Source organism: Fukomys damarensis, unplaced genomic scaffold (assembly GCF_012274545.1).
Source record: "Fukomys damarensis isolate Sample0158 unplaced genomic scaffold, DMR_v1.0_HiC HiC_scaffold_24, whole genome shotgun sequence".
Lineage (NCBI taxonomy): Eukaryota > Metazoa > Chordata > Mammalia > Rodentia > Bathyergidae > Fukomys > Fukomys damarensis.
This window is the reverse complement of record NW_022900936.1, coordinates 38,706,313-38,718,543: the sequence shown is the minus strand read 5'-3', so window position 1 is coordinate 38,718,543 and position 12,231 is coordinate 38,706,313. Positions and strand designations below refer to the sequence as shown.

The 12,231-nt window shown below is 32.8% G+C and overlaps 1 protein-coding gene across 2 annotated transcripts in view; it reads right to left on the bottom strand.

Annotated features, from left to right (window-relative positions):
- Positions 1–4,301: 4,301 nt before the first annotated feature.
- Positions 4,302–12,231, bottom strand: part of Epha3 (EPH receptor A3) — a 353,550-nt gene continuing 345,620 nt past the window's right edge. For both annotated transcript variants that reach the window (XM_010602894.2, XM_010602895.2), the window contains exon 17: positions 4,302–6,951. In XM_010602894.2, the coding sequence (XP_010601196.1) occupies positions 6,846–6,951 (106 nt within the window). In that variant the 3' untranslated portion in view covers positions 4,302–6,845. The remainder of the gene's footprint in view (positions 6,952–12,231) is intronic.

The window sequence follows — 12,231 nt, the reverse complement described above, 5'->3', positions numbered from 1 at the left end:
GGCATTTTTTGGATGTACCATAAAACCATGATGTTAAGTGAAATAAAGCAGACACAAAAGCTTAAATATTGCATATTTCTCTTTTATGAGAAGCCCAAAGCACAAATAAATTAAAGGGTAAAATGAAAAATAGATAATAGGAAACAGGGAGACAGATCTTTTGCAAAAATAGGAAGGGGATCAAGCAATGGAGGAAGCAGGGAAGAACAGGAATAGGAAGGGATGTAAAAAGAATCAAAATGTGTTATATACATGTACCAACACCTCACAGTGAATTTAATCTCTATGTCCTACAAACATGTAGTAAAATATTTTCAAAATAAAACAAAAATCTTTAAAATTCTTAACAAAATAACACAAAAAAACAAGCCTTTTAGTACTATCTGCCACTACATAGTACACATGTAACTAAAAGTGAGTTATGGCAGAGATTGCTATATTCATTTTCCAAACTCTTGCTTTAGAGCTAGATACAGTGTTAGTGCATTTTCTTTATGTATTCTTGTAGTTAAGAACAGCATTGTGATTGAGATCCAGCCCATGCAATGAGAGAAGTGATATATCCCACCTTCAAGCAGAGCTCATAAAATCCACTCCGCACTTCATCTTTTCCTTTTTACTGGCTGGAAGCAAAAGACTTCAAGGCCTTATGCAGTCTGAGGTGTGGGCTCCAAATCATTATCAACATGCTGCTGTGCAAACACCTACTCTGTATTACTCTGTGTCAAGTGGGATTTTTTAAAAGCTGATGGTATTTGGGCACTTAACTTCAAAAGGAACCAAAATTAATCTAAGAATGGTAGTTCAAGATACATTAGTATATGCATAAAGTAAAGGTAGGTAGATCTTTACATACTATCAGATATCTTTACATTTTTACCACTGAATTTGTTTTTCTAAAGCCTCAGATTCACAACTTCAGTATGTACTAATTTATTAAAGTCTGGCTAACACTAATAATTTTCTTCATTAAACAAACTCATGACATAAATCTGACTTCTCTTTATTCCCTGTTTCTACTAATGATTAACTTTTTTTCTACAAATATTCAGGAACTATATTTTATTCTTAACATGCTTTGATTTTTACTTCTCAAAATATTCTCATTTAAAAATAAGAAAAATAGGAGAAAACGAAAAGAATGGAAACAAAGTATTTGTAAATACGGAAGGTGGAGGGGGTGAAGGGAGGCCAGGGGAATGGGGAAAATATAAGAACCAACATGCATCGTGTAAAAGTACAAGATCCCACTAATGAATGTAACTGAATTGTATACCTAAAATGTACCAATAAAGAAAAAGATTGGTAAGTTATATTCTTTTTTCTTTAGGCATCTTTATATGCTTTCCATCCTTCATATTCTTATTATGATGATCATAAAAAAGTATATAGCTTTATGCTTAAAACACCAAAAGAAATTTGTAACATCATATAGTCTATACACCCATAGTCTGCTCCAGTCCATTACTGCAAACTTTGTCACTCTCACCAGTGCACATTAATGATTATAATAACAATGGTATAAGGAAAGAATTCAGAATCAGAAGATTTCAGTTTAAAATATCTGTTTATAAAAAACGTGATCCATCCTCTAGGGTAAAGTTGATTTGATTCTGAATGTAGAGTCCCTCATATTACTACTGGGTATTAATTAGTCATAGAATTATTGCAAAAGTTTTAATGGGTAACATAAGTAGTGATAGCAAGCCACATGCCTTGAAACTAGTGTCTACTACCAGCATACTGAGTAAACAATTATGTTAATTTTCATTGCTTTCCTTTCATTTAGGTAATCTGTTCCAAGTTACTCTTTATTCCACTCCATATGATGCTATTTTTTCTTCGAGACAAACTCAAATCTGGCTTGTTTTGTGACTTCTTTCTAGACATTACTATGTCTATCATTAGGTTAATTAGGTCTATAATGTGAGTTAGATTTTAAAAGTTTCACGTAAATCACTTTATTTCTTTAAGTGGATTTCCAAAGGCAAGAGGCCCACTTTATTTTTTTCAGTTTTTGTCTGTACATGTTTGTAGGGACGTGATTACATGCATCATGGGTTATGTGTGTATACATACATAACACTTTTCAATTATTTTTGGTTACCTTTCCTTCCTCTCCCTCCAACCTTTCTTCCCTTCCATACTTGCAAAAGCTTTTTCCATATTTTTCTTCCAATTTTTCTTTAAATCTATTTTCCCTTTCTTCACTCCCCTATCTGTTGCTCCCCTTCTCATTTGAACATGTTCTTTCTACTTCCTAGTTTCTCTCCCCAGTTTTACCCCTTATTTATATTTTAGATTTCTCACACATGTAAACTAACAATATTTAAATTTGTGTGCTTCATTTATTTATTAAGATTATGGTCTTGAGGTGCAACCATTTACCTAAAAACGATTTAAATTATCTTTCTTTATGGCAAAGTAGTACTCCCTTGCATAGAAATACCACATTTTCTTTATCTATTTATCTGTTTGTGAGCATACAGGCTGCTTCCAAGATTTAGCTACTATGAACTGTGCTGATATGAACATGGGTATTCATGTACAATGGATGTAATATCTTCAGTTCTTTTGGGAAGAAACCTAGGAGGAAAGTATCTGGGTCAAATGGAACATTAGTTTTAATTTTTTGAAGAATCTCTGCTTCTTTCTGTGTAGTTATACTAATGAATACTACCACCAACTGTGGAGAAGATTTCCTTTTTCCTTACAGCCTTGTCAGCACTTGTTATTGTCTGAATTCTTAATGACAGACAATCTTTCTGGAGTGAGATGGAATCTCAGTGTTGTTTTAATTTTCATTTCATGAATTGCAAGCCATGTTCAGTGCTTTTTCATGTATTTATTGGCCACTTCTTCATCTGAGGAGTGTCCGTTTAAGTGTTCATTTTTTAATTGGGTCACTAAACTTGGGGGTCAAATTTTTTTGTTATTTATGCATTCTAGTCCTCTGTATGAAGAAGCAATTGTTTTCCCATTCTGTAGGCTATCTCTTCATTCATTTAGTGGTTTCCTTTGTTGTGCTTTTTAATTTAATGTAATCCCATTAGTTGATTTTTCATATTTTCTGGAAAACTCAGATCATGTTCATAAAGTCTTTGCCTATACTCATGTTTTCAAGAGTTGTCCCCATTACATCTTCCAGCAGATTTTTTAAAACTTTAATATTTAATATTTTTATAATTTTAATATTTAAATATTTATGTTTTAATACTTTAATACTTTGATCTTTGATCCATTCCACTTTTAGTTTAGTGCATTATGAGATACATCAGTCTGAGCTCGATCTTCGGCATGTGGAAAGTCAGTCTTCCTACCACCGTTTGTTAGAGGACATCTTTCATCACCAGAAAGTGTTTGGCCCCTTTGTCACAGATAAGATAACGGAGTGTTCCTGGAGTTGTTTCTGCATCCTCTTTTTCTGTTCCATTGATCTATTTTCTTTATACAAAATATGGTATGTTTCAGCACATGATTTGTAGTTGCTGCTGCTTGTTTTTCATTTTGTTACATTAATTCCTATAGAATTCATTGCCTTTTGTATCATATACAGTATTCTTTCTGTTAGACATACACTTTTTCATATTCCTGAACCACATGGAGCATCACATCACATAATCCCATCCACTATCTCCAAGGACAAGCACGGGACTTGTCAATCTGATTCATTTATTCCCCTAGCCAGAGATTCGGATGTGGCTTGTAACTAAAGAAAATGCCTTACAATTTTTGTAGGAACAGTTAAGAAAGTGAACATTTCATAGGAGTCCCAATATAAAATTATGTTAACTAGAGCAGTATTTTTCACCTTGTGAAAATCTAGTCTTGCCAGTTAACTGAATTAGGAGAAAAACAGAGTGGGAAAAGAACATACAGAATGAGAGAGAGACTTAGGCTTGGTGATGTTAGAACTTCTGGTTCCATTTGTGCCTGATGTCTCAACTTGGAATGTGGTCACATGGCCTACATGTTTTTATGAAGCTAATTTTTTTGGTTTTTTGTAACATGTAAGCAAAAGAGAACTGCATAATACAGTAATACTTATTAACTATGAAGTATCATTTTTCTATTTTATTGGTTATAATATTGGGACCAAAATAATAGACTACCTGACACGAGTCTTTCCTCACTAATGTAGAAAAAAGAAAAAGAAAGGCACCTTTTTGTGTCTTATCTATATTTCATTAATTTTTGTTTCAGCACATATTTTATATTTTTTTAAAAAAGGCTTCAAATACCACTTCTGTATTCCAATCTGTAAAAATATTTTCATTGTTTATTATAAAAATATAAATGTTTCCACTACAAATAATTTTACATTAGTAAGAGGCCATCCACATTGCACAATGTAAACTAAATGAGTAAATGTTTTGAAAAGACAAGTTCAAAGTAAAGAGATATTGCCAATCATATCACATTTATACATGGCTTAACAGATAGTATAGCATACACTGGATGTGTCACCAGAAATAAATAATATGTATAAATCAAGTTTAAGATACAAAACAGGTAATGCAGTATATATAAAATTGTGAAGGAATTGTAGTTTTGTGATTACTGAAATTCATTGCAGTTCACGTACAAAGGGATGGCCACAAGCATTCTAGTACCTCTACTCAACAGTCAGGAATCATACACTGTTATGTTTACATATGTACAGGATAAGAATTATGTAAATTTTAAGAGATCAGGTAGAAAAATACTGAAAAAATGAAGAGCTATATACTGCGTATACACCTTCTACTTTCAAATAAAAACTACAGCTGAAATAAGCTCAATATATTCAACAATCCTCAAATTCTACTAGTTTATGAAATGCACAATTTTTTTTTTGTGCAGACCCAGAACAGTATTCAAGAAATTAAGTACTAGTATGGGAAAATATGAAACTGAAGCCAGATTTGAACCTCAGTTTAATATTCCAAAACTTGATTGGGGGAATTATTTCTAGCTGCTTCTAGCAGGCATAAATGAAATTTGTAATTAACTTCATTTTTTTAAAAGTTCATGCTCTTATATTTATCCAATATAAAATTATAGTAGCATGACTTGATTATGAGGAACACTACCAAAATTTGGGAAGCAGTTTCATATTTAAAAAAAAAAAACCTCGCATAATCTAGCCTCTATTATGGTAAATGTATAACAGATCGGCCTTTGTGTATTTTGATCTGTGATAGGAAGTTTGCATACAAATGTAAGTGTTGCAGCATTGTTGCATCCATTCTATTTTTGTGACATAAACATTTCTTATGTTCATGACACGATTGTATCAGCATTAGAAAGATTATGGATAGGTCTAAAATGTTGCTTCAGAATATATTAGTAGCTAGATCTCTACCAGATACATCCTTTCAAATATCAATGTACATGCTCATAGTTGGCCTTTATATAACAGCAAGTCTCAATCCCTGCGAAGACACAACTCTGCATTGCTTACAGATTTTATGAAATCTGCTAGATGATCAGCTATTGAAAAATATGTTCAATAAATGAAAAGAGATTAAAGCCTTTTGAGATATACACCAAAATTATAATAGGTGCATTGAAGTGGAAGACTATTAAAGATAATCATACCTGATACTGGTTGTCACAATGTTTAATTAATTGTCCTAAACTTCAGTAATGCAGATGAGTATTTTAGCTAATCATCATTCCCTATAAACACTTGAGTACATTTTTCAAAAGATATTTAGCAACTTTTCAAAGCCAGGGAGTAAGTGATTTTTTTGACCCATGCATTTGCTGTGCTGTCAATGAATGCAACAATCTAAATAGAACTTTAAATGTTTCCAGTGTAGCTATTCTCATGAATTCTAACATGGTCCCTTCATGAATGAAGAGAGTTCATGGCCTCTGAGCTCCAGAACAGGAAGGTTTGTCATCTGGCTAAAAATCAATCACATACAAGCCAGTATATTACAGTAAATTAGGAGCATAGTTATAATAAATGGAAAGACAAAAACAAATGGGGTAACATATTGTAAGAGATTTGGTTACTATATGAACGTGGAAAGTATTTCAGTTTTGTTTTGTTTTTTTTAATACATGGAGGTGGATGCTTCAAAAAATCTGGAAAGAAACTTCATTCTTCATGTCTAGTGAGAAATATTTCCTAGTGCTGACATTTTGAGAGAGCATTTGGCACTTGGCTACAACAAATCCAAAATAAATCAAAGTATAAATATCAATTAATAAAAATGATTCAAAAGAAAATAAATATGTACTTTTTAAAAAAAATCAAGACACATTTTTACATTGCATACTTAAGAAACCTAAAAATTAAAAATGTGTAGTACTTAAAACAACTACAAACTTCATCTCTATATGCTTTAAACAGAAAAAAAGAAAATAATATAATGATAAGGTAGTAAATATGGCCAGATAGTTTGAGGTATAAATTCCTCTATTTTGTTTGCTTTTAAAGAAACAAAATACCTGTTATGGATTTCTTCTGTGTATAAAAATATCACAAGTTTTTTTCTTTTCTGGCTGTAAATCAAGCCACCATGTCCGTTCTGTCATTCCACTGATTTGCTTTGCGGTAGTCGGTTTATGATCAATGGCTCTATACTAGTTCTTCACAATTTTGAGCTGAAGAATTTTAACTTAATCCATTAACTAACATTACAAAAAGCAATTACAAACAAAATCCACCCACCCTCCCATCCACTAAGTAATAGGGGGAAAGAGTTTCTCAATTCCATTTTAAGGCATTTGTACTCGTGTCTGAGTGTCCTGTGGAACGTGGAACTTGCACTTGTATCTCCATGAGCAGCAGCAGCTGCCTGCAGAGGGATGCAGCAGGCTCCACAGCAATCACTTTGTTCAGAAGGAGAACTTCACACTGGAACTGGACCATTCTTGGACTGTGTTTCTAGAGCTTGAATGCTACTGATGATCTTCTTCTGGGGCCCAACTACAGTGACACCAATCTTTTTCATGTCACTGAAAAATAGAAGATAAAATATGTGATAAGAATCATGTTTTTAATTAGCAAATCTTACACAACTATGTATATCAATACTTAGGAACTAATTTTCTGATTTTGCATCATCCATGCATCATATTTTTACTATTATACCTAGATCTTATGGAAGGCTATGGCATATCCTCCAAATCTCTGTACAGTTAGAAATTAATAATGTGATCTTATTTGGAAACAGTAGTTGCAAATGTCTGAAGGCAAGGACTAATATGATATTGTCCTGGAACAGGGTGGATCCTAGTTCTAGGAAGAGTTTCCTAACAAGAGACAAGAAATGGCACATAAGGACATGAAGAAGACAGATATAGGAATGTAGATTATAGCTCCTTATTGTAGCTATAATGCAGGAAATTAAAGAATACCAAAATCCACCAGAAGGTGCAAGAGGCAACAAATGATTCTCCTTTAGAGACTGGCTAACATCTTGATTTTAGACTTCTGAATCCAAAATTTTGAGAGAATAAATTTCTGCTGTTTAATTAGGTTACTAAATTGTGTTAATTTGCAATAAAAACTCATTTCATTTTTTTATTTATTAACACAATTAATACAGATGGTCACATGGTCTTTGTGAGACTTTATATATTTTCCTTGAATTGAGGCCAGCTTGGGGATTTCTCTGACTACCTAGAATAGAAGTCAAAATTGTATGAATTTTTTTTCAAGTTTTAAGAAGCTGAAGACTACCACTTCTCATATCTTGAGATATCCTCTCTGGGATAAAGGTGCTGCCAAGTAAGTCTGACTACCCAGCACTTTGGCCCATGATCTTAGTTGGGACTAATAACAGTTTATGCTCAGGTAAAGTGGTACCATGGCCCACAAACTTGCTGTGTTTCCTGATTTTGGAAAATATGAACATGCTGGTGCTGTTTTGTGGAAAGATGGCCATGGTCTTTTTTGTCACCTGGTGCAGAGTTTGTAAACAAAAACAAAATTTTATCAAACACCTGTTTACAAACAAAAACTTTCATGAACTGAGGCACCACGGTAGAAGGGCAGATTTTGAAAGCATATTCTTCTTTCCAGAGTGATCAGTGTATTTCTCAGCTGAATGTGTCAGTCAACTCCAATAATGGAGCAAAAAACCCACTTAGTTCTTTCCAAACTGATGATCCCCAACACTGGGATACAGAATACAACTTTTGTTTCAGTATTTAAGTTTGTACAGCCATTGCTAGATGAAACAATCTCATTGAAATATAAAATTCTTTCCAAATAGAAACAAATATAAAGAATAAATCCCTATTTATTAAATTTAAAATATTGTAAGATCAGGAGTTAGGCATTAAGTAAAGATTATAAGAAAATAAGGTAGAATGAACATAAGGAATTTCACTAAGAAAAGTTTTAGCTAAACATGTGTATCTTATAAGTTATGTATCTACTTTGAAGTAACTCACTCATATAGTCACCTCTTTAAATTCTTGACTCAAACTCTAATGAGAACTTCCATAATTCTCATAAGTAAAATTGTGAAATCTCTCTGGTCCAGGATCCGCAATTTCTATATCCTCATCTTGTTTAATTTTCTCTGAAAACTTGATCACCACCTAGCATATTATCTTTCTCTCTGATATATTTTCATTCTCGTCTTTTTTTTTTTCCAAAGAATGAATTCCATGCCAGGAGAAAAGCTTTATTTTATGCTGTGCTAGTTAATAGCACCCTGTACAATAGCTACTATTTAGTAGAGGCTTAATTCATATGTACTAATAAAGGAAAAATGCAAAATATGTTTTTCTGCTTAAATTAATTTGAACCTGAGATACTATTTGGTAAGTAGACTTAAGCAAGTTGAGAATGTAAAAAAAAAAAAAAAAATGTGAGCGCACACATACACACACGTCACATAAACATATAAATGATTCCTTACATTGGCTACAACAGAAAGAAAAAGTTGGAATTCAACCACATCGAAATATATTAGTTGATCTCTTCAAAGGTAAGTTTGAAATCAGTAAATATGTACAAGCTGACAGTAGGTCGTCATTTAAGAAACAATGTATATTTTATTTAAGCTTCAGCTGCTTGAAATTAACCAAAATCGTGCTGCATTTCAGCCAAGTGTCTAGGAATGAAGCTCCTGATGATGTGTGCTTTCCTTCTTTGCTGCCCTTCAGGTGGCCATTGATTCTCTCTTGCCTGAGATCCTGTCTTATCACACTCTCTCTCTTCACGGGGAAGGTTGGTGGGAGGTATATTTACATCAGACTTGACCCTCTTAGAGTAACTGTGGATAACGAATGCCCCCAATTAGAGTAACATGTGCTATTTCTGCTTTTGAAAAGTCTGCTATGGGATTTTGATTCTTTTTTATGTACCATGAATCTATTTTTAAAATGAGTGGAACTATGTCCCCATCGATTCCAAAGCTAAAATAAATTATGAATAGAGAACCAGAAAATGATGGATATGCATAGGTATGCAAAACAATAGAGCTCCAGATTGTCACACTTTTGTATTCTCCTTTCATATTTCTTCTAATGCTATATAATATTTTCTATGACTTTGAAATCTTTTGTCTCTCTTCTCTTTCCTACATAGTTAAAAAAAGAAGGTAAAATGACAGCCATCAGAAGCAGAAAAATAATCCAGTGTAGTATGCAGGTTTTCTGAGCTCTTTGAGAAACCTAAGCATACTAACTTAGCAATATATACAGTAATGCTTAGTCTTCTTCTCCCCTTATAAACTGAGACAGTCTGCCTCAAGTAGCTGGGAAAGAAAAAAAGAAACCAGATGCACAAAGTTCAGTCCAATTTGTGACATTCCCTGACTCTTCTTTACAGAGGTATGTATAGAATGTACACATCAGGAAATTTTCTATACAAACCTGGTTTGAACTGTCTTTCCAGAGAACCAATATAACCATATATATATATATATATAGCTTTATTTACATTCATTGCAAAGAATTATATTGGATTTTTTAAAAGTTAATTAAATTAGTCTTTTTCATTATACTTTAGTTAGGTTTGTAAGGCCCTCTACTCTCTCTGCTCCTGCCAGTATATCTTCTGTACTCCACCTTGCCAGATTCACAATCATTCTGAATGCCCAGATGCTATGGTCCCAATAAGATGTCCTGTGTGTGTGAATGCCTGTGTGTATGTATTCATTTCGTTTTGATTATCCTATGCAGAGGAGGGGTGAAGAAGTTCAAGAATAAAGAAGATCTTCTGGATTAATTCCAGAAGTTAATGTGTCATCTAGAACTGCTCAGGGGACACGTGCTGACACTCTGAACTCGCCACCAAGGATGCAGGATCATGGCATGTAGCAGGCAATCAATCTACCACTTATTACACATGATTCTCTGTAGATCTCACAGTCATGGGCATGCTGTTCTTTATTTTTCTCTCTTTTTTTTTTCTCATTCAAACTTCCTAAATCCATACTAGGTTATGAAAAAAAATGTTTATTGAATAAAACTGCATATATTTTAGGTTTTATTTGAAAATTAGGTGACTTTTGTAGCTCACATTTTAAGAAAATCCCCCAAATTATATGAAATCATTTAACATTTACTTCAGAATAAAATTATATTGATTTTTTTCTGTGAATTCATACTCTGAATAGGGGAAAAGGTCAAATAAATCCAAGAACCATTTTAGTATCTCTCTATTCTAGGAGAATTTCTACAGTTACTTGATCAAGTGAATAATTTCTGAATTGAGTATGGATGACACAAACATTTAAGGTTGTAGTAATCAATTTCAAGTAAGAAGTCCTAGATTCCAAATGGAAAGTTAAAATCTCTAGCTAAATAGCATTTAAAATGAAAATAATGCCTGATTAGATTTACACAAACTCTTAGTATACTAAACATCCTTTAAGAAACTTTCATTTTTAAAATAAAGGCAAGGGCTATATGACTCTGAAGTGACTAAAGGAAAAATCATTCCTTTTAAGGAATTTTAGGGCAACAGATACTAATCTTATATTGTTCCTGAATTAAAATAAAAAAAAGAATAAAGAACACCATGGAAGTAAAATACAGAGGCATTGAAGACCATGTGACTGAGTGGGAAGGGCAAATTCAAAAGGGCCACGTTTCTCAGGAAAAGGCAGCATTCAACTCTATGTATATTAAACGGTTGTTTAAACAAACCCTAGTAATAAAGAGGAAAAATAATGTAACCAGCCAAAATGAACACAGTGGGAGTGAAACAATATAATGTTGAACATTATATTGTTGACTCAAATATATCACTAATTTGGAACTATGACAAATGCAGTCATTTCAACTTTTCTAGCAAATAATTATATTGTCATGTTCACCACTTCTAATGGCCATTTTTAAATTATGAACTAGCAGTTAATCTTATTAACACTGTTTTGCCTCAACCTCTTCAATGTAATGTTTCACTATTGAAAAGCTCTGCGTGTTGATATTTGCATAACTTTGCCTTGAAAGTCTGGCATTGGTATGAGAATATTCAACCTTGTGTTTATTCTTTGTTATGCTTCTGTGCTCTAAAGCAGGTGTCTTGTATATCATAATCCTAACTGTTTATATTTCTAAAATAAGAATATACAAAAATGTTTAAATGATGGAATATATCCTGTGACTGGGTTAATCTAAATAATTACCATAGAAACTCAAATTATATTGCTGACTGAGTCAGAAATCTTTTCAATAAATATCACCTTTCATTTTAAACAAAAATGGCAATGCACATTAAATGGACTAGTTTGAGTTTATTTCTAGGAAAAGGTTTTTCTCTTCAGTAGTAATAAACCCTTCCTGTAGGTCTTCTTGTGGTTTTATGTTTCTGATTGGAATGTTGCACCATAATTTACAAACTTATTTATATGTTGGGCAACTTGTACCTATACTAGCTTTCCTTTTTGATACCTAACCCTTTGTTCTCTATAATGACTTTGCTTAAACAATTGGCAGGTAACAATAAATGTCTTCGTATATCAATAATATATAAATATTTAAATATTAGTTGCAGAGAAGATAATTTAAAGAAACTTGAGGAGACTAAAGAGCTTAATTAATGAAATAAAGATGAAAGGTAGAAGATTTTGACCCAAAGATGGGCATGGTTTTCAATACACCATGCAAGCTGTTATATTTCAGACCACTTTTGGTGAATCTGCCCCACACAAATCTTTCTTTGAAACAGTTTAAACCTTTCCCTCAGGAAAACTGCCCAGAGATCCAAGTCAATGCTATCTCACCATACATCCCTTGAGGAAAAATGGTAAATTGTGGCTGACATATGGCTGT